Genomic DNA, 23,626 nt, shown 5'->3' with positions numbered 1-23,626 from the left:
TTTTATTAGTTTCCTGCAACATTTCAAATTTTTTAATAAGAATAATTTATTTATTCTAAAAATGAGCAAATGCAATTACAAAAATTTACATTCCATTTCTTTTAATCTAAACCATAAACATGTGTACTTATTTATTTTCATAATTCATGTAATTAACATGTTAATGTTTTGTTTGAATTGTTATATGTGCGAATAAATTTCTACACAAAATGCCAAAAAATATAGTATGTATGATCAGAATTCACAAACACGGTATGATATTGATTTCTATAATTATTTTTGGAGAGTTGGCATGTTTTGCATTGTATGATTTTTTTACAAAAAAAAATATGTACATGTGAGATGTGATTTTTTAAATAAAAATTTGAGAATAGAGTATATATGATCAAAATTCATAAACTTAATACGACATATATATATAATATTAATAAATAAGAGACATGATCAGCTAACTTAAAACAAAAAATATCAACTAATTAACTTCAACGTCCATAGATTATAATATAAAATCTATTAGTGATTAAACTGTGATGCACTATTCATCTTCCCAGATACCAGACCTCTCATTCCAGCCATTATAGTACATGTTCTGAGCTACCAAATTATGATATTAAAGATTATAAGAACCAAATATTCTATAGTGTAAAGGCGCATTTATAATTTCATTTTAAAGATTATAGCGTCCGCTCTTTTTTTTTTTTTTTTTTTTTAATGTTCTTATATGTTTTAGTTAATTAATGAATATTATATTATCAATTTAAATTAAGATAATTTAATTAAAGTTCAAATTTAAAAATATATATACATATATATATTGTGTAGGACTTAAAACAGCCATTTTTAATGTACAAAAACTAATAATAAAATATTATCATTTCTTCCTATTCAATTAATTTGTATAATAAACTTTTAAAAGATTGACTAATTATTTTGAAAAAAAAAAATCAATTGCTAATAGAATATTTTTTTATACATGTTTACAAGTCTAAAAAAAAAATTACATATTACTTATAAATTTAGCTTTTTATTTTAAATTTATAATGGTATAAATAGAAGATTGAGTGGAAAACTAATATTGGGAAGAAAAACAATTCCAAAAATAGGTCATTAATCTTATTAAAAATTGATATTTATCGTTCTAAAAGAAAAATTAGGGCTACTCCCTCTATTTATTAATTTTATTTGTGTTTATTAACTACTCCCTCTGTTTCATGTTTTATATTAGATATCTTTTTTGAGGTGTAAAACTTTTTAATGAGACATGTAATTATTTCATTGTCCTCTATAAAAATTATAAAACTACCTCATTTTAGATGTCGTTTTTGGAAAGTAAAAATTTTTAAGAAAACATGTAAGACCTGCTTTGTCTTTCTAAAAAAATTACTAATTTATCCTTTTGAATCATATTATATTAATAATATATTTGAAAAGAGTGATAATTTTTTTTAAACAAATGGAGTAATAATCATAATAATAATAAAATAAAAAAGAAATAATTATCCAAAACAAGTTAATCAATATCCAACAAGTGAGAAAAACTCCCATTACAAGATATTATAATCACTATATTCGTGCCACGTCTAGTCTACTCACCCGCATCCCACCGTCCTAGTCTCCCCTAGAGATTCGAGTCTCTCACATACAGTCGCCAAATGTCATTGTTTCCAATTTTCAACATTAACTTTTGAAAAAATAAAACTTTCAACGTTCTTAATACGCCGTCGCTTGACCGTGACCATCTCTTTTGAATATTCATGGTTCTCACCTAGGTGTGTGAGCCCGAGTTTTCTGAGTCGACTCGTCTACATCCAGCTCACTAACCCCAACCCCGCAAGTTCCGCAACTCGCTCCCACACCAGACGGCGACTTCCTATTCATGCTGAGTATTCTCTTCAACGACAGCAACCGCGTCCCCGGCGATCTCAGCGCCTGACTCGCGGGTGAACTCAGTACCAACTCGTCCACCGACTCGTTCCTCCTCTGTACCTCTACCGTCACAGTCTCCATATCCAATCCCTTTCTTCGAGTCCCCAAAGACGACGACGATGAAGAATCCATAGGCAACCCAGAACACGAATCCGGTCCGGGTTCCACCGGTTCAGCCACTGGCACAGCCGAATCGGGCGGGTTCTCGTGAACCGGAGGCGAATTCTGCGGCTCGACCGGCGATCGGCAAACTGGGCAGGTGGAGTGAGAGTGAAACCACATGTCAATACAGTCTGTGTGGAAGCTGTGCTTGCATTTGGGCAAGAGACGACCCGTTTCGTTCTCCTCGAATTCCGATAAGCACACGGCGCATTCTAGCGAATCGGGGTGGGTCTCCGGGGAGAAGAAGATTGGGAGGGAGATGAGGACGGAGGAGTCGAGGCCGTGGACGGTGGTAGCAGAGGCGGAGTTGGGGTTTCTGGATTCGAGATAGAAGACTAGGCGGCGATTGCGGCGGCGGACTTGGAGGTGGCGCCGCCGCGAGCGGCGGAGGTACCAGCGGAAGTATATGTGGAGGCAGACCATGAAGACGACGACGCCGAAGAGGATGACAATTGCGCTGAGCATTATCTTGCCGCTCTGCGCGTAGCCCTTTGGTCCGTAGCGCCGACCATAATTGTCATCATCCATTTGCTACGCGGTTTTAGAGAGAGAAGGTCTGTGCGAGGGGGCGAGAGAGAGGAGGGGTAGTTGTTCTTCTTCAAGTGCAGACTATAGATGTGTTAAGGTTTATATTTAATAATCTTGGAGTGCCAGTACTCCGTATAATAGACGTGGGGATTTACGTGGTTTAATGAAATGACCAAAATGACCCAGTTTAATAAATCTTGAAATTTTATGCGAGCGAGTGAAGTGTTGATATCTCCGTAAAAAAAATTATAAATAAAATAAAAAAATATCTCAATCCAATTACAATGGACTGATGTCGCCCGTACAAAATAATGCATAACATTTTGAGTTTAGAAATTAGTGTTTAGTGGGCATTATACTTTAAATTTATAAACCGCTTAACATCTATATTATATAATATGAATGAGGAGGGATCATCCGAAAAGATTATACATGTTAGAATTTAATTTCGACTCTAATGTATCAAAAGATTACAAAGAAAGGTTGGATTGTTGATTAAACTAAGATTCAATTAATTAAGATGCAAGTAAAATAAAATTAAGTTGAGATAGGGATTTAAGAGATGAGAAGTGAGGTCTTGGGGTACAATGGAATCGCCACCAAACTCGTTCACCAAACCACACTCTTTTAAGAATGAATTGTCTACCTAACCGACAAATAAACCAATGTGTAGATGCAAGGGGAAAACTTTTGTTTCACATTTCCAGAAAGACCACCTATTTGTTCGTTTACCGGGTTCGGCACGAAATCATAAATAAGCTCTACCGAGGATTACCAAGCATTTGGTACTGAGTTTCCTCCTCCGTTTTTTGTGACGACCGAAGTTTTTCAACCTGGTGTGTCAGTGATGAACCGAAAGATGACCCGATAACGGATCCAAAATGCGGAAGCAAAAGACAGAACAATGGTCTCTAGAGATACAACATGTCTCTAAGACACCATTATGACCCTCAACGAGATCACGGAACCCAAAGGAATCAAATGCGGAAGCGTTTCAAAAACGAACAAGAATGAACCTAGGGGCAAAATCATCATTTTCAGCTTAAAAGTGGGTGCCACCGAGCATACCATTGGAAAGATAATGAAAAATTAATAAATTTAGACTCAAGAATCACTTGATTTGGAGTCCGGATGAAGAAGATATGGCTAACGGAAGAAGAAGGGGCAAAACGGTCCAAAAGAGGACAACCAAAAACATCTAACCGGTTAGGAGACCTTCCTAACCGGTTAGGAAACCAAAAATCTTGCCAAAACCACTGCCCATGCACATGTAACTGGTTACGAAACCCCTCGTAACCGTTTACATGTGAAGAGGACAGTAAAGTGCAACCCAAAAACCTGGCAGCAGAGGTTTTTCCGGGAAAAATGGAAATTTGAGGGCCTAGATGACATTTTCTGGAAAAACTCAAAGAAGAAACCCCCCTTAAAATCGAGTTTTCTACGTGACTTAAGGGAAAAATCAAAATATACACAATGTGAAATGCCCAAAATGCCCTCCCAAGAAAACTGGTCCAGAGGGTCCAAAAAGCTGCTAAATTTAAAAACTGAGAGCTGAACTTCGGATGCGATTTCCGATGCCAAGATGGCATTTTCTGGAAAAACACGAAAAAGAAACCCCACCTAAAATCATATTTTCTAATCAACTATGTAAAGAATGGAATTTATTTTCCAAAGAAAATTTTCAAAATACCCTTAGGTCAGAATATGCAACAAAAGTGAAAAATGAGTCCGTAGGAGGCTCATTTCACCAAAGAAGAATCCTTACCCGGAAACGACCAGGCGCGCAAACGTAACTTACCTAGTATGACATGCTAAAATGGTCCATGGCCCAAAAATATGGCCGATACAAAATATGACCCCCCAACGGCCAAAATGCTACAAACAAAGTTTGAAACGAAAACTTGGAATTTAAAATCATGAGATGGTTTCAAAATGCCATTTGGCCCTTGGCCACACTTTATACATGGTGAATGAATGCTAATGAAAGAATCAAAATGGAATTCCCACACCCAATGCAAACATGGTGAAGCAAAAACTCAATATTTTTCAATACATTCATAATATTCCATGAAGTCAAAATTATATAAGATACAAATTACATGTCATTGGCCTTCGGTCTCATCTCATACATGTCAAATACATCGTAAAGAGTGTACTCATGTACACATTACATATAAGGAATCAAATGTACACATGTTGACATATAAGACTACAATTGGCATTCCAAGCCAACCTTCACCAAAAATGGAAGTCTCCAAGTTTACAAACCATCCAAGCATAATGAAGACCTCAACTTTGATTTTTGTACCTGAAATATGCCCCAGTATCATAGGGGTGAGTAACATAAAGCTACTCGTAGGAAATGAGCATGCATCGACCTACATTTTACAAGTTTGCATAATTTAATTATTGTGGTTCATTCCACCTAACGTCTATGTCAAAGGTGAGACTCAAGGAGCATCCTAGCTACCTAAGATCATTTCTAGCATCAATCACCTCATTCATGCAATTTTAGCAACATAGGTTCATACTTACACAAAGTAACAACATAGGAGCATGCTTACACAAAGCAACAACATATAGATTCTCAAGGTTATCAACTTGAAGTCTAAAATGCAACATCAACTAAATATAACAATTTAGCATAATTAGAATATCTAATACCACACATCAAGACATAGATTCTCTAGGTTATCAACTAGAAATCTAAAAGTGTGAAATCAACTAAATATATCAATTTAGTATGGATGTACTTAACAACATCAAAATCGCCAATAGCCAAAACCACAAGTCAACAAGGTAAACATGATTGTCAACTTGGAATTGAATGCGAAAACAAAAAGTGGAAGACTTGGACATCACGCTCGGAATTCTGCCGAGACCTCAATGGTTATTCCGGGCACTAACCCGCAGGGAAGACCACCCTAAGTGCGCACTATCTCAATGACTTAGAGGACTCACGTCCCCGTACTAGACCCAAACCCTAGCCATCTCAACTCAACAATGTTCCAAGATTCCAAAATAAGCCAAATAAGTTCATAACTTATATATATTACTACTACATAGTAACAAGTTAGCAATATTACTCTCAATTGTGCATAATAAGCATTTCATATCCATAATGCTACAAAATCACAAACCAATAATATATTCATATTAGAAACATACTCTCATGAATATAAACTTAACAACAATGCTTTTCAATGCATATAACACAATCTAGTGAATACATCACAAGTCTAAATCCATGCACTTAAAATAGAAACAACTTCTAAAACATGATTAGATCCATGGATATACCAGATAGAATTTAATTAATCAAAATAATTAAACTCTCTAGATTTCAAATCATTTCCAATTGGCCCCAATTTAATATATGTTAATAAACATATCATGGTCATTACATATATTCACACACAAGCTTAATTAGGCCCATGAAACCACCAAAATAGATTTTAATTAATTCCCTTAATTAAAGTCTCTAGATTTCCAAACTCAACCAAATGCTCTCAAATTAAAGTATGTTAACAAACATGCCAAAACTCAATTTAGAAGCATAATACAACTCAATTCCATGTAAGGTATGGCCATGAACTTAAATCTTTCACAAAAGATAAATATTAATTAAAAAGAGCAATTCTTATTTAATTAATCCAAATTTAATATATGTTAACCAACATATTAAAACAAGATTTTCTACCATACCACAATTCAAATCAAAGTTATATATCATCATGAATTTTAAATCTTATACAAAGAATTAAAAATTACTAACTTTCTAGATTTGATACAAGGCACATATATAAGTTGTATAATCATGAAAAATACACAATACAACACATAAGAAATCCTAAAACATTCCCTACCTCCATTTGAGATGAAATCTCAAATCCCCACCAAAATAAATCGGCTCCAAATCCGACGAAACTCCTAGGTTTTGTCGGGGACAGCACCACGAACATGAATCCCAAGGAAGCCCCATCAAAAACACAACTTGACTTTAAATCTGAACTCAAGAAATGGCCAAAACGAGATTCCAATAGGTTGGAATCGAAGGCCTCGCCACGGGGAACAATAAACACAAAGGCATCACCACTTTTTAATGAAAGGAAGAAGTCCAAAAGAGGAGAGAGAAGATGGCAGCCATGGATGGAACTTGGACCGGCCATGAGAGAGGAGAGAGAGAAAAATCTGATTTTTCTTTCTAAGACCTCCTATTTATAGAAAAACTCAAAAAGTGCCCCGAACGGGCCCCGCCGGGTCTGGAAATGTGAAATTCGAGCAAATGCGCTCAAACGGCAAAACTCTGTGAACAAAAAAGACTCCAAATGAGAAAATATGAACAACGGAAGAAACAACGTCAAAAACTGAGTCCCGAACAAAGAGTTATGCCCAAAACAAGTTTGGCACAAACTAGGGCCAGAAACCCTAAAACTGGAAAATATTGTCCAGGAGGAAATTCTAAGAGTCCAAGACTCGACGAAATATGAAAATGAATCCTGTACGAGGATCCAGGCTCAAAACAAGGCATTGAGTAATAACTTTCATTAATTACACAATGACCCCTCCAAAAAGTGAAAACTGCGAAACTGCCCCAGAATGAAAATATCTTCCAAAAGATATTTTCTTAGATACCCCTGAAATAAAATATCTTCAAAAGATATTTATGAAAAACACCTCAAGAAAAGAAAAAGTTTACAAAAAAATTTGCATTTATGCCCCTATGGGCACCGGGAGCAACCAGAGTACTTTATCACGAAAGTAAAGATACGTATCTCATAGAAATCATTGGGAATGAAGATATGTGAAGTCAGAAACCAACTCCGAACACAAGAAGTGTGGTTACGCAAACAAAGTGTCAAACGAGGAAAAGACGAAATAAGGAAAAAGACGGAATAGGGAAAAGGACGAAAAGTGAATAGTGTCGAAAAACGAAAAAATGTGGAAATGACTTGGTCCTTAAAGGAAGTTGTCAATCCAAAGAAAAGAGTCTCGGAAATCACTCCAGAGCACTCGAGACGACACTAATCGACAAGAAACCAAACTCAGAAGGGAAAAGACAACGGAAAAAATTTATCCAAAAAATCCGGGTCATTACATTTTTAGTAACAAAATGAATCAGAAGTAGGACCAAACTGAGAGTAGCACAACCCATCAATTCTAAGCATGACCCATCAAAGTAGTCAACAATTGTAGCACACATCAATCTAGAAAATCATGAAATTTGCAATAATAAGCCATGGACTATCAAATCAAGTATAGATTGTCTACCTAACTACAAGCATGAATTAAATTGTAGAACAACCCATCAAGTGTAAGTCTAACCCATAAAATTAATTGACAAATCCATTCAATGAAAACTAGATTCTCAATCGACCACACATAAACATGCAATTAATATAGAAAAACGAGTATAAAGATCAATTCTCAAATAATCACACATAAGACAACATGTAATCACATGGAGAATCAATAGAAAAAATTAATCCATAGAAATCAAAGGAGAACCTAAGATTCATTAAATTCACAAGGCTAAAATGTAACGACCCAAATCCACTGGGTCCGGATCGTTAAACGGATCTTTATCCGACCTAAAATCATCCAAGGGTAATATGGTCCTTTCACGTTAAATTTGTACATTAGAACCCAATAAGGACAAAATGGTTATTTTCCACAAGTCTAATACTATGAGATTCAAAGGGCATAATGGTCATTTACTTATGTCACTTAATAAATAAGATAGAGTTCGGGGCAATATAGTCTTTTTTGTGATAAAAAAATAATTATTGAATTTTATTTGGTTCTAAAATAAATATTCGTAACTTTGAATAAAAGGATAATTAGGGAAACTAAACAAAAAATGTGTGGAACAGGAACCGATCGACGTGTATGCATTACACGTCAACTGGTTTGGGTCACGCACAGTGACATTGCCCACTGCCAAGATACCGGTCGACGTGTGGGAGGTTACACGTCGACTGGTTCAGGTCATGCACAGTGAAATAGCTACTGCAAAGATACCGGTCGACGTGTGGGAGGCTACACGTCGACTGGTTCAGGTCATCCGGTCGATGTGTGGGAATTTTACGTCGACCGGTTCTAGGTTATCCAAACTCTAAATTTTTCACTGTCCGAGATACACCAACATTGATAACCAATCACCCTACACACCATACCCAACTACATATTTGAATACATTTTAACATCTAATACATTAATAACAACAACAATATTAACATAATTTACAACACGTTACATGAAATACACTAAATGATTTAGTGTAAATAAGCATAATTACAATTCCCCAATGGCCATATACAAAATAAACCTGAATATTTCACATGCTGCAAAATGGTACATTTGGGTCAACACCTTACAAAATGAGGTCTAATACAAAATGTAGCAAAATATACATTCTCCTAATCCAAGCTAAAGCTATGGTAGATGGTCGTCCATTACTTCTTTTCCCGAACTTGAAAATATTAAAATAATAGGGTGAGCTAAACGCTCAGTAGGAAGTGTCTAATACACACTTCTTATGACCCCGTGAATCCACGTAAGGAATAGGTAAAGAAAACGGGATCATAGTATAGGGGTACATGACAACAATTATAGTGACAATTATATAACAATGGTCACCCAAACACATATACACCATATATTCTAATGAAATGCAATGTCATGTAAATGTCGCTTCCCATATCCGAAACATTTCCGTTTCAACTTTCAAACCGTTAGTATACTCCGACCCAAGGCACCTCCAAGGCGTCATGAAAGGAGGATTGGCTAATCATCCACGACCACAAGGCACCTCCAAGGCGTCGCATCCGTCTTGGTTAGCTCAACCATACTCCCCTCTAGACTACACTAATACCACGGACCACTAGCGCCTCCTAGGCGTCCGAGTTTTTGCAAACACTTTTGGAAAACTTTTCCCAAAACAATTTCATTTGTTTTAAAGACAATTTTCCCCTTCTTCTATCCCAATGAATGCATGGAATGTTTCATACTTCAATTCATCAATTCCACCATAAAACTCTCACACATGCTATATAAAGCAATTTTCTAATCTACATAACTAAAGTTCTCATTTAACTTCAACTTTACATAACAAACATATACGACATGGATTCAACTTCATGTAAGCATGTTTAAATACTATAAAACAACTAACAATTAGTCACATATAGTCCATACCTATCATTTAAGAAAATTTTGCTAGAAATTATACTAATTGAACATGATAGACATCAATTCAAGTTATAAAACTCACAAAAGTAAAAGAAATCATGCATTAGAACACCCCTACCTCAATGGAGATGAAAATTCCCAAAACTCCAAATCAAAGCCCTAATTTTTGAAATTCCTAGGATGCACCAAAGTTACAATTGCTTACATCAACTTGAAGATCTCGCCGAGCTCTTCGATTTGCCGCAAACGGCACCCAAAATTTCCAAGAATTGAGGAAGTAATCAAACTTTAAAGTTCAAGATCAAACGAAAGATAAAAGGAGAAGAAAAGTGAGAGGAAGAAAGGGGTTACGGGGAGAGAGAAAGTGAGAGACCAAAATGGTCTCTAAGCCATACATAAGTGTTAGTGGTGGGTTGTACCACTAATAAAAAACCTTTTTCATTTAATTTTCTACCATAACTTATACATATATGCACACAACCATACAAATACCATATAAAACACCTTAAATAAAATGCATGAGATGCAAATGGGCTCAACTAAAATCTCCGTACGCAGCAACCCCGGTAGCGGGTCCCACCTGAGACCGTCCGGCCCGAAAAATGAAAAAAAATTGCCGAAATGGCAACCGATATATTTCCAAGAGTCCTGAACTCAAGGAAATGTCCCACCCGACTCTCGGACATACCCGACACACCCCACGATGTTCGACACACAGAACAAGAAAAAGACGAAAAACTTGCAACAATAGAAAACCCGAAAAAGAAAAATGATGAAAATTGGAAACATTACAATCTCCCCAACTTAAAAGGATTTTGTCCCAAAATCAAACCATACCTGAGAAAGAAAACAACTCTGGATACTTGGAGCGAACCTCCTGTTTAAGCTCCCAAGTAGCATCCTCGACCCCATGATGCCTCCAGAGAACCTTCACTAACGGTATCGTTTTGTCCCTTAATACCTTCTGCCGTGTGTCAAGGATTTGAACTGGTCCTTCCTCGTAGAAAACATCCTCATCAATGTCCACATCAACCCAATCAAGAATATGGGACGGATCTGGCTCGTACTTTCGCAACATCGATACGTGAAAAACGTTGTGGACTCTGTCCAACTATAGTGGCAATGCAAGCCTGTAGGCAACCTCTCCTATCCTGTCCAAGATCTCAAATGGTCCAATGAATCATGGCCCCTTCCGTAGAGAAACCCGAAGAAAAACGTGGTCTCCCACCTCAGAGGATAGCGGCCGTCTTCGTTTATCCGCATAACTATTTTGTCGGCTTTGATCCGTGAGTGGCCTCTGTCTAATCAGCTTAATCTTTTCTGTAGTCTCGAGTACGATGTCGGGTCCTAAGGCGGCTGTCTCGCCCACCTCAGTCCAACAAACAGGAGACCTGCAAGGCCTGCCATGCAACGCTTTAAATGGAGTCATCTGAATGCTCGCCTGATAACTATTGTTGTAAGCAAACTCAATGAGTGGAAGGTGGTCCTCCCAACTACCTCCTAAATCAAGAACATAGGCCCGAAGCATATCCTCTAAGATTTGGATGGTGCGCTCTGATTGGCCGCCCGTCTGCGGATGGAATGCCGTACTGAAGTGCAACGATGAACCAAACGCTGCTTGAAGTCCTTCCCAGAATTTTGAGGTGAACTTGGCATCCCTATCTGACACAATAGCCATTAGAACTCCATGCAATCTCATAATCTATTTCACATAAAGTGTACCAAGTGCCTCCGCATCATCTGTTGCTTTAATAGGCAAAAAGTGAGCCGTCTTGGTCAATCTGTCAATAATTACCCATACAGCTTCGTTTGTACACTGTGACCTAGGAAGACCTGCCACAAAATCCATTACAATCTCCTCCCATTTTTGTTGTGTTACCGGCAATGGCTGCAACAAACCCGTTGGTCTCTAGTGTTCAGCTTTCACCTGCTGAAAGGTAAGGCATTTGGCTACAAACTGTGCAACATCTCTCTTCATCCCACTCCACCCATACTGTCTTCTCAAATTATGATACATCTTGGTACCACATGGATGAACTACAAAACGGGAAGTATGAAACTCCCATAAGATGTCCTCACGGCAAATTGTGGGAACGACTAACAAACCCTTGAACCGTAGACCTCCATCTGCATGTAGGGTCTAATCTTTCACTGTCTCCCCATTGAAGATCAAAGTGTGAATGGCATCTAAATCCGGATCTTGTCTCTGCGACCCAATCACTAGTCTGACAAGAGTAGGCTGAGCCACAAGACTAAAAAAGAATGTTGATTCACTGCAAACATCATCGTTAAGGCAATACAATCCTATCTCTGCCAAATCCTCAAGCATCTTCCATTTCGGGATGGCTAATCTAGCCAAAGTCCCACGAGATTTTCAGCTTAAGGCATCAGCTACCACATTAGCCTTACCCGGATGGTACTGCAAGTCAAAGTTGTAATTTTCTAAGAATTCAACCCATCGCCTTTGTCTGTTGTTCAAGTCCTTATAGGAGAAAAGGTACTTGAGACTCTTGTAGTTTGAGAAAACCTCAAATCTCTCACCATACAAATAATGTCTCCAACACTTCAAAGTAAAGACGACTGCCGCTAACTCCAAGTCATGAGTAGGGTAGTTAAGCTCGTGAGTTTTCAACTGTCTAGACCCATAAGCCACTACTCTACCATCCTGCATCAGTACACAACCCAATCCATCACGTGACGCATCGCAATAAATCACATAACCCAAGCCACGCTCAAGAATCACCAACACTGGAGCCGTGGTCAACCTTGTCTTCAAATCCTAAAAGGAAGACTCACAAGCTTCATTCCATGCAAACTTAATCCCTTTCCGGGTCAATCTGGTCATAGGAGCTGCCAAACGGGAAAAATCTTTCACGAATCTCCGATAATATCCCACTAAGCCAAGGAAACTCTGGATTTCAAAGACATTTTTAGGTTGCTCCCAATTCAGAACCACTTCAATCTTCGATGGATCAACCGATACTCCACCTTCCGAGACAACATGCCCCAAAAACTTCATCTCTTGTAGCCAAAATTCACACTTCTCATATTTAGCATATAAATGATGCTCCCGCAAAATCTACAATACAGTACTCAAATGGACCTCATACTCCTCCTGAGTTCGTGAATACACAAGGATGTCATCCACGAAAACTACCACAAACTGGTCCAAGTAATCGTGGAAGACACGGTTCATTAAGTCTATGAATGCCGCTGACGCATTAGTCAAGCCAAATGGCATAACAAGGAACTTGTAGTGTCTATACCGCGTACGGAACGCTGTTTTCGAGATATCCTCATCCCTCACTCGCAATTGATAATAGCCAAACCTCAAGTCAATCTTCGAGAAACAACTAGCTCCTCTCAACTGATCAAATAAATCATCTATCCTTGGCAAAGGATACTTGTTCTTGATGGTGGCGATTCAACTTCCGGTAATCAATGCACAACCTCAAAGAACCATCTTTCTTCTTAGCGAATAAGACCGGTGCACCCCACGGTGACACACTCGGTCGGATGAAACCTTTCACCCTTAAATCATCAAGCTGCTTCTTCAATTCTTCCAATTCAATTAGTACCATACGATACGGTGCCATAGAGATTGGCTCGGTACCAAGCATCAAATCAATAGCAAACTCCACCTTTCGGTATGGAGGCAACTCCGTTAAGTCCTCCGGAAACACATCCAGAAAATCACGCACAACCTCCGGATAATCAACCCCATAAAACTCAACATCATCATCGGTGAAAAGGCTAGCCAAGAAAAATGTTTGCCGATCCCGAACCCTAACACCATAGAATGAATGAGTGAGGGGATCACACCGATCTCCCACAAAACAGAAACAATCCCCATCCGGGGTACACACTGACACTCTGTCCCTAAAACAATCAATGACGGCTCTAAAAGATAACAACCAATCCATCCCAAGAATGACGTCAAACCCTGTCATCTCGAGAATGATGAGATGAAACTCAACAACACACCCAGCAATCGTGATGGAATAACCCCTACAAACTCTACTAAGAGTAACTGAATCCCCGATAGGTGTGTTAACACAAAGTGGTTTGTCTAAATAACTGACCTTCAAACCCAATGCCCATACAAATGATGAAGCTATAAATGAACAAGAAGCACCAGAATCAAACAACACCCGAGCCTAAGAATGGGACACAAAAAACATACCCCTAACAACTGAAGGACTAGATGATGGCTCAGCTGGAGTGAGTGTAAACACACGACCCTGAGTCCTCTGACCCTGGGAACCACCTATTTGATAACCGGACTGTTGGGTAGGTACACTCAAGGAAGCTCTTCTGCCCTGTCAAGAACCCTGAGCTGACATGGCTGGCTGGGACGATTGAGGTGGTGGTGGTAGTCGAAACCCTGACTGAACTGTGGCAGATTACATCTGCCTCTGCTGTGAACCTCTACCTCTGGCCAAACTACTGCCCTGTTGTGGATAATCTTTCACCCTATGGCCATGCTGGCCACACCCGAAACATCTACCAGACGCGACCTGAATCTGAGTACACTGAGACTTGTGATGCCCTGACTGCCCACACTTGAAATAAATCACTTGAACTACCTGAGCCTGAGTGCACTGGGATTTGAAATGCCCTGGTTGTCCACATCTGAAACAAGCGACATTTGGTCTAGAAGACCCTATAGACACCGAATCTGTGGGTGCAGATCTGGTTGATTGCTGTCCCCTGAACCCTGACTGCTCATACTTCTGCTTCTTACTTGATTGACCCTCAAAGAAAACACCCGTATTCCTATTGTGCTTATAGGACTCTCTAATAGCTTTGCTATCCTTGCTTTCAGCTTCAATCACTAAGGCCTTTCGCACTGCTTTTGCATAATCTGTCGGTTCTGAAGTGGCCACAATTGGCCTGATGGTAAGATCGAGGCCATCAGGAAACTTCTCTATTTTCCCTTCCTCATCATTGGCAATCCCCGGTGCAAACCTCAAAAAGTGATGTGAACTTGTTTTCATATTCAGTGACTGTCATGGTCCCTTGCCTCAACCCATTAAACTCTTTCTTTAGCTCTCTCCGCTTGGGTGCCGGAAAATACTTTTCATAGTACAACTTTTGAATGTGTCATATGTCATGGTGTCCAAATTATGGGTGTGAGAAACGGTCTTCCACCAAATCTCAGCATCCCCAACAAAGTTATAAGTTGCTAATATAATCTTCAACTTATCCGTCGCCAAATTCATGGCGTTGATATGCTTCTCCACCCTATCCATGAAACTATCCGCAACAAGCGGATCAGGACCGCCTTCAAACAAAGTTGGCATCAACTTCACGAACTTGGCAATGTGATAAAGAGTATCATCTAACTTATTTGTCTTTGGAGGTAGTGGTGGTGGTGGTGCCGGTGGTGACACAAACTGTGACAATGATGCTCTTGCCGGTCGAAATGCTTTGAAAAGAGCTGCCTGAACGTCCAACTGCAACTGTTCCTCATTTATCTGAAAAGGTGGATCAACGGTCTCCCTCACTTGTCCCCCTCTTGGTGGGACCAAATCACGCAACAAAATTTCGTCTTCAACTTGCTCCTAATCCTTTTCTACGGGATTGGAGCTAGAACTTTCCCCGGGATCCCTTCGTGGTGGCATGACGCTATAAAACGAGAGAACGGATCAAAACGATGACACTAAAATACAAAAAAGAGCAGAGTCCTCACATAAAAACTTTATAGGAATGTTAAGACTTAAACACTTTCCATACTCCCATAACACCCAACTAATAATGAGCCTAATCATGCTAACCATAAATATAAACTTTAACAGTTATCATGCAGTCACATAAACAGGTAAACAATTAAGCAAGTAAGCACGCTTCTCAAACAATTATACACCTTACACCCAAGCAAATAAATATGCAATTCAACTTCCCCATGCAATCCTAGTTAGGCCTCTACCCGTCGTCCAAATGGTATTCGAACCATCTCTCTGATACCAAATTTGTAACGACCTAAATCCACTGGGTCCGGATCGTTAAACGAATCTTTATCCGACCCAAAATCATCCAAGGGTAATATGGTCCTTTCACGTTAAATTTGTATATTAAAACCCAACAAGGACAAAATGGTCATTTGCTACAAGTTTAATACTATGAGATTCAAAGGGCATAATGGTCATTTACTTATGTCACTTAATAAATAAGATAAAGTTCGGGGCAATATAGTCTTTTCTGTGATAAAAAAGTAAATATTGAATTTTATTGGGTCGTAAAATAAATACTCGTAACTTTGAATAAAAGGATAATTAGGGAAACTAAATAAAAAAATGTGTGGAATAGGAACCGGTCGACGTGTATGCATTACACGTCAACTGGTTTGGGTCACGCACAGTGACATTGGCCACAGCTAAGATACCGGTCGACGTGTGGGAGGCTACACGTCAACTGGTTCAGGTCATGCACAGTGAAATAGCTACTGCCAAGATACCAGTCGACGTGTAGCCTACACGTCGACTGGTTCAAGTCATCCGGTCGACGTGTGGGAATTTTACATCGACCGGTTCCTGTTTCACATATTTTTTGTTTAGTTTTCCTAATTATCCTTTTATTCAAATTTACGAGTATTTATTTTAGGACCTAATAAAATTCAATAATTATTTTTTTATCACAGAAAAGACTATATTGCCCCGAACTCTATCTTATTTATTAAGTGACATAAGTAAATGACTATTATGCCCTTTGAATCTCATAGTATTAGACTTGTGGCAAATGACCATTTTGTCCTTGTTGGGTTTTAATATACAAATTTAACGTGAAAGGACCATATTACCCTTGGAGGATTTTGGGTCGGATAAAGATCTATTTAACAATCCGGACCCAGTGGATTTGGGTCGTTACATAAAATACTAATCACAAGATATTATTCTCCGAAAAGTATGAAAGAGATAGAGGTTTAGATTACAAACTTGGGGCTCATCTGTGATGACCCGGTCATTTTCCTTCCTTTCTTTTTTTTTTGGGTAATTTCTTTTTTCATCATTTTCCCTTTTTTCGTCATTTTCCTTTTTTCATTTTTTTCCCGTTTTCGTTTTCATTTGCATAACCTCATTTTTTTGTGCTCGGATTTGATTCCGGCTTTGCATGCATCCATGATATTTAATTTCTATGATATGTATATTTTTACTTTCGTAGAAAAGCATGCTAAATGTTTACTTTTCTTGTAAAGGGTATGAATGCATAATTTTATAAAAATATTCTAGACTTTTGGGGTTTTAGCGTAATAAAATAAAGTAATTATTTTTCGGCTTAGTGACCATTTTGCAATTTAATTTGGAAGATATTTTAGAAAAGGACCTTTTTACAATTTTAGGAAAATGTGACAAGTGTCACACTCCGATGGAGCCACTTGTTGGCATTGTGGTGGAACCACTTGGAGGCTTAGTTTGATGACACATGGAGGGTGGAGATTAATGAGCATTGAAAAGTGCGTATTTAAACTCCTTAAGCTTAGGTATTCTAGAAGCTTTATCTATCTTACTTTACCGTTTTGTATTGATTTCGTGTTATTTCCATTTTCAGGTACTTATCCCCAAAATAAGCTAACTCAGCCAAATAAGAGCATAATTGAAGCAATTCTGGGATGAATCAAAGAAAGGAGTAAAAGTAGAGCAAAAGGAAGCTAAGGGTGGAATTTCAGCAACTTCGATCGATCTCAATAAAAGTTCGATCGATCCAACTTTCATCGATCTCAGCACTTCAAGATGAATCTGAGCCATGTTTGTCCCTGTTTAAAGATCTCAAAAGTTTGATCGATCCAACTTCCTTCTCTGATCGATCAAACATTCTTGTCCTTATCCAAATGATTGATCTTATCCAGTTGTACCACCCTACCAACCACTTTTGTCCTTTTTCCAAAAATATCTTCAAAATATCTCAGATTTGTTTTTATCCAAAAAGGCGCCGCTATCGTGGATCGATCCAGCCTAAGTTTGATAGATCTTAGCCATGTTCGATCGATCCAAGTCCAAGGTTCGATCGATCGAACTTCCTTCAGTGCGAAAAAGTTAAATTTCCAGCTCACAAAAAGTTATCCTTTATCTAATCATTGGGGAATATTTGTTGTACGACCCCAGCTCATTTTGGGTGTCATTTGACCTACCTATATAAGGATAAGGATTACTTTTTACATCATATCATATCATACCTTGTAGAACTCTTAGGGAGTAAGCAAAAGAGGAGGAAGAGGCTAGAGACACCATTGGAGACTCATCATTAATTAAGGAGCAGATTTCTTCCATGGAGCTTGCCCTTGGGGGTTGGAGGACATCATCCATGAGTGCCTAGACATCCTCTTGGGGCTAGAGTTAGCCCTAAGCATGCTTTCTACTTCTTGATTTATGAATTTTTGAGGGGATTTGTATTGTGATTCATGTCTTAACACCTTTATATATATAGATCTTATTTCTTCAACGATTTATGTGGTTTAATGCTTCTAATTGATCATTTCATTCTATCCATATGTCTATGTATGCTCTATTTCTTGTGTTATTGATGCATGTCTATGTGTATTGATGCTATAGATCTAGAGATTGTCAAGACATAGTGCTTAATGGCATGTTCTTGTGGTTTATTTGATGGTTCATACTCATTGCTTGATGGATTGTACCTCTCCCTTAGTTTAATTAGTTTAATTTCATGTCATTAGCTTAGTTGTAGTGTAGTTGTTAAATGGGAGGACAATCCATGCTTGTTGTTGATGTTCCATACTTATGAAAAACAAGTAATATGTATCTCTAACCTTGTGATGTGTTTGGATTGTGAGCTTAAAGAAAGGATTAATGGCTTAATTTGATATGTTGTGCTATTCACCATGTTGTTTAGACAATATATGCTTAATTTGTTATCCATGCTTATTGAAACAACCACACACACACACTTGTTGCAATACATGCTCTTCCCCTCATTAATCATTCATTAAAGGTGTAGAAACGGTATACTTAGTGGTGATCTCTAAACCCCAAGATCTCTCTCTCTTTTATTTTCTCTATTGCATTATTGTTTACTTTAATTTAATTTGCATCTAGTTTAATTCAACCAACCAACCACTATTTTGATCACTCGACCTACTAACCCTAATTTTGATTCCTCAACCTAGTACGACACTCAATCCCTTGGGACGATCCCTACTTGCCCTAGCTATGTTTTTAGTAAAAGGTAGTAGTGGCAATTTCTAAATGTAAAACTTGGCCACATTAACATAAACTTTTGGGTTTGACGACGGCCCACACCAGAGATTCACCCATTTGTTGGCCTAGGATAGGAGCACTTGTTGACATGGATGGTTGACAAGTGTAGGCTTAATATTAAGCCTTGGATATTTACTTAAGATGGTAACAACTGTAGGCACCATATTTTGTCTTGCAAAAGTGTGTGTGTGAGAGGTAGTGCAAGAGCACATAGTGAGTAGAGGAATACTAAATCCTCTACTCACTTCTTTTTCATTTTTATTTTCTTATCCCTTTGCTCTCAAACCATAACCTAGCCACCATTGAAGAAAAGCTTGGCTTAGAGCTTATTACTTCATTTTAGCCTCCTTCCACTCATCTTAGACCTTTAACCTTGGGAGATAAAAGTTTCCTCTCACTCTCCTCTACAAAACCCTAATTTGGTTTTCCATTTTAAGCTTGGTTGCTTTGGATTATAGAGATTCAATTCTCTATTGAGATAGGGGTGATTGTATGTTTATCCTCTTTGGGTTTTATATATATTGGAGCTTGATATATATTGATTACATGCCTTTTAAATTCTTGTATTTGCATATAAATAGAAACTTGATATACTTGACTTAAGATTTGTGGATTAAAGCATGTATATGACTATTAAATTGTATAGGTAGATTATTGTTTAATGATTTGCCTAATACTTGTAATTTTATCGAAGGTTTATCATGAATACCTTGAAATTGCACTTATGTTGTTAAGTAATAGAGATTTCATTGAAAGTTTAGTATGAAAATCTCGTATGTGGCCCTTGTAATTACTTGTAGGTAGATTACTATATTACATGATTAGTAATTGTGGCCTACATTGATAGTAAATTGATATAGCATAATGTGTAGTGTCATTAACTTACCACTTTAGACATGTAACCATAGAGGCATAGTTGTGTGGTCTCACCTTACTTGTGTTTAGTAGATAGCTTCGTGCATTGTGAGTATGTAAATGTCATGGACTTATTGATTTTGGAAGCTTGGAAGGATATGAAATGTTTGATGGCTAATGTTTGGCTCTAGTACGGAGGATAAGAATTCTCCTAAGTCATAGTGTGTACTAGGTAGTACATTGTGGGTCGTAATTACCCGAAATAACTTATATTATCTCTTGGCCACATATCCTAGTCTTCCCATTATTTGATTTCGCATTATATTCCAAGCTGTGAATCATGGATTTCTTGTAACTTGTGATTTGGTGATTTTAGTTTCAATGCAGTTAGTGTACTTGTTTATGTATACTTGGATGCTATGTATTTATCATTTCAAATATTTGTATAACTTGAGATGATTCCTTATAGTGCCTTGAAAACATAGACGTTAGGTGGAATGCACCTTTGTGATGATCTATGTTTGGTTCGCATTATACTTGAAACTATAGGGTATGCGCATGCACCACATCCTATGAGTAACTTGATTACTCACCTTAGTTGTTTGTGTTGTTTTACAAGTAAAGAAGTACTTTTCATGGATGGTTGATACACTTAGCTTATTTTGGGATGGTGTGTTGTAAACACATTCTTTTGGTTACCATGCAAAATGTTTAGCATGCTTTACTCTTGATGATATATTTTGTATACCATGAGTGTATGGTATTTTAGAAGCTAATGTGGTTTCCTTGATGTGTAATGGTACTTAAGTACTTACTTTTGACACTACTATCATGTATGTAATGAGGCCAAGGGCCAAACATGTTTACTTTAGCACTTGTACTCATTTAGTACCATATTTTGCTTTAAAAATGTATTTTAACCAACTTTGGAGGTTTGGCATATAAAATTCTTGTAATTGACATGTATGAGGCCATGAGCCATTGTATTACTGATAAGTGCTTAAATGTTACACATTTTAGCACCTAAGCTAGGGTATTTTAGTCTTTGCATCTATCTTAATTTCAGGTTTTAGTCCTAATTTATGTTTATGTGTATTTCAGGGCAATAAAGTTAAAATGAGCTAAGAACGGTCAATTAAAGCCTTTTTGGAGTCAAGCAAAGACATTCAGAAAAAGTTCAGAAAATGGCAAAAAGAGGTCGCAGCCCATTGCTCATATAGTGTGTTTATTCTTCAAAAGCGGTCAATCTCAGGCCTTTGATGATGTTCTCAAATATGAAGAAGCAAACCAATTAGCTTGGGGCCAAAATGGAGCTAAATAAGGCTTAAAGGAAATTTCCAACTTTGGAGGATCAATCCCCCCGGGTGGGGGATTGATCCCCCACTATTCGCAGAACTAAAAATGCCTTTTGGGGATCGATCCCCAAGGCTGTGGGATCAATCCCCAAGCACTTGGCAGCATTACGGGATTTTCTTATTTTGGGCTTATTTTTGTAACTTATGGGATTTAATAGAGTTTGTTACTTAAGGGAAACAAGCCCATTATTTTTAGGGTTAGTGTTTCATTAGTTTTGGGTAGAGTTTTATTTAGATGATGATTAAGTTTTATTTTCTGTACCGTGGTATTACGTTCTCTCTGGAAGAATGAGAAAGCTAGGGTTGGAAGAACATTTTACGGAGGCTCTGTCTACAATTGAAGGAAGAAGAAGAAGGAGCCAAAAGATGGGGATTGGGCTTGTTGACACCATGATCATCTCCTTCATGTGTTAGTTCTTCACTTAGGGCTTGGATGAGCCCTAAGTTCATATAACCTAAACCTTTGTAATTATTTTCTTGGAGAATTAATATGTTGTAATTAACTGTATGACCTTGTGATTTCTTTATATATACATGCTTGATTTGACAAATTAGGGCTTGTATTGATAAATTCTTCCATTAAAATCCCTAGTTGATTGTATGTCTATATATGATTAATTGGGTATTTTAGTCTTCATTAGATGATTGAAAATTAATTCTTCCATTGATTCTATATGAAAATTGCATCTATGTGTGATTGATTTAGAATTATACTCTACACTATATACTTCTTTTAGTTATGTTTAGTGATGGCCATAGCATGATACTTAGTTGATACAATTGTCAATTAATTTGATGGATAAAAGCTTAATCTTGGTGGGTTATTCTAGAAATTAGCTTATTATCATTAGTTAACTGTAGTAAAGTAGGCAATTTGTGCTTGATTATGTTAATTCATACTTCTAATTACAATTAGTATTATCTTCTTAAAATGATGTGTGCTCTTATCGGATACATTTGTGAATGTGTATGGTGGGTTATGACATAGCCTTGAATGGGTTCTACACTTTAGTTTAATTGTCATTAGGTAAACAATTCATTCTTGATGTTGATAATCTATGCTTACAATTGTGATTTGTGATGATAATGTGATCACATCATAATTACACTAATGAATTCCCCATTAATTGAAAGCATATGGTTAATTGCATGAAATAATGGTGAATCCTAACCCTAAGACTCTCTTCCTATCTCTTTAATTCTTAGTTTAATTTAATTTAATTTAATTTACTTGCAATGTCATTTCCATTTCTATGCTTTCAATTGAACTCTAGTTTAATTATTCACCAAAACCTTTTTCTCTCAAACTCTCTCTCTCTATTTCTCTCTTTCACAATCTAATTAACTTTAAAACCAAGTTTAATCCCAACACGTATTCAATCCCTTGGGACAATCCCTACTCACTTCATACTCCATAGTATAAGTGTTTAGTGGTTTTATAAATTTTAAAATATGATGCCCACTTGACATTATTTCTAAACCTAAAGTGTTGTGCATTATTTTGTGCACACACTCGGGTCGCATCAATTACATTCAAATATTCATATTACACTTGTTAACATGTTCACATGCTCATATCTCCTTGAAATTCAGCTTTTAACCTTTTTTTTTGAACCAATTCATGATGGGATTTGAGGCTTGGGTTAAACCTCAATGTTTTTGGTGTATAGCAGGTCCTACAGCACCTTCTCTAGGCATTTCGGTCGACCGAAAGGTTATTTCGGTTGACCGATAGCTTTTGGGAATTAATTGCACAATAAAACTCACTTTCCTGTAGCTAAAAACACTGTTTAGGTCCATTTCGGTTGACCTGAATGATTTTCCTTCATTTTCAGGATTTTGGGCCATTTTCTGTCCATTTTGGTTAACTTAAACAGTATTGTTACTCTAACTTCAAACGATCATAACTTCTTCATTTTAAATCCAAATGGGGTGATTCTTAAGCCTAAATTTAAGGATTTTGAGTCAGCTTTCCAATGGTACCCATGCTATTCTCAAATTCAAATTATAATGGGAGTTATTAATGTTTTAGTGAGACAGTGTCAGATTTTGCTTGAACCGGGAATGGGAGTCTCGTGGGATTCTTGGCCAAAGTTCTTAGAACCTCTTCGAATGTTATGAAATGATTAGTTTAGGTTGTGTGGATCTTATTTGACTTTCTTGGAGTCAAATTTTCCTTCTTATTTGTAAATTGACCATTTTGCTCTTGATTAACGAATTTTACCCGTTTTGACTCTCATTTGCTATTTCGCTCTCTTTAAGTTCCATAACTTAATGGAAGGTCACATTGGTGTCTTAGGGAATGATTTAAATCCCTAGAGACCTTGGGTTATCTTTTTCTTCCACATTTCGGATTCGTTACTGGGTTAACTTTCGGGTCATCATTGACGCACC

At 37.4% G+C, this 23,626-nt stretch overlaps 2 protein-coding genes across 2 annotated transcripts; both read right to left on the bottom strand.

Moving 5' to 3' along the window:
* Positions 1-1,493: 1,493 nt before the first annotated feature.
* Positions 1,494-2,910, bottom strand: LOC132293969 (RING-H2 finger protein ATL2-like). The gene has a single exon (XM_059791665.1). The coding sequence runs from the start codon at positions 2,614-2,616 to the stop codon at positions 1,762-1,764; it is 855 nt and encodes a 284-aa protein (XP_059647648.1). The 5' UTR covers positions 2,617-2,910; the 3' UTR covers positions 1,494-1,761.
* A 9,037-nt stretch (positions 2,911-11,947) lies between these two features.
* Positions 11,948-14,804, bottom strand: LOC132270145 (uncharacterized). The gene is made up of 4 exons (XM_059771350.1): positions 14,240-14,804; positions 13,723-13,921; positions 13,396-13,593; positions 11,948-12,158 (listed from the first exon to the last, which is right to left on the bottom strand). The coding sequence occupies exons 1-4, from the start codon at positions 14,802-14,804 to the stop codon at positions 11,948-11,950; spliced, it is 1,173 nt and encodes a 390-aa protein (XP_059627333.1).
* Between the last annotated feature and the right edge of the window lie 8,822 nt (positions 14,805-23,626).

Source organism: Cornus florida, unplaced genomic scaffold, assembly GCF_030987335.1.
Source record: "Cornus florida cultivar Cherokee Brave unplaced genomic scaffold, ASM3098733v1 CherokeeBrave_3.0.0_Hap2_Chr01, whole genome shotgun sequence".
NCBI lineage: Eukaryota > Viridiplantae > Streptophyta > Magnoliopsida > Cornales > Cornaceae > Cornus > Cornus florida.
The sequence above is the reverse complement of the archived record's forward strand: the minus strand, read 5'-3'. Positions and strand labels throughout refer to the sequence as shown.

What these genes read in the sequence shown, in the direction of transcription:
- LOC132293969 (XM_059791665.1), bottom strand. Translation starts at nt 2,616, where the DNA reads ATGGATGATGACAATTATGGTCGGCGCTACGGACCAAAGGGCTACGCG.
- LOC132270145 (XM_059771350.1), bottom strand. Translation starts at nt 14,804, where the DNA reads ATGAAAACAAGTTCACATCACTTTTTGAGGTTTGCACCGGGGATTGCC. An exon ending in GGGCAGTAGTTTGGCCAGAG is followed by an intron (nt 13,922 to 14,239) that starts GTAGAGGTTCAC and finishes GTTCATTTATAG; the next exon opens with CTTCATCATTTGTATGGGCA. An exon ending in GAGCCAATCTCTATGGCACC is followed by an intron (nt 12,159 to 13,395) that starts GTATCGTATGGT and finishes GACTTTGGCTAG; the next exon opens with ATTAGCCATCCCGAAATGGA.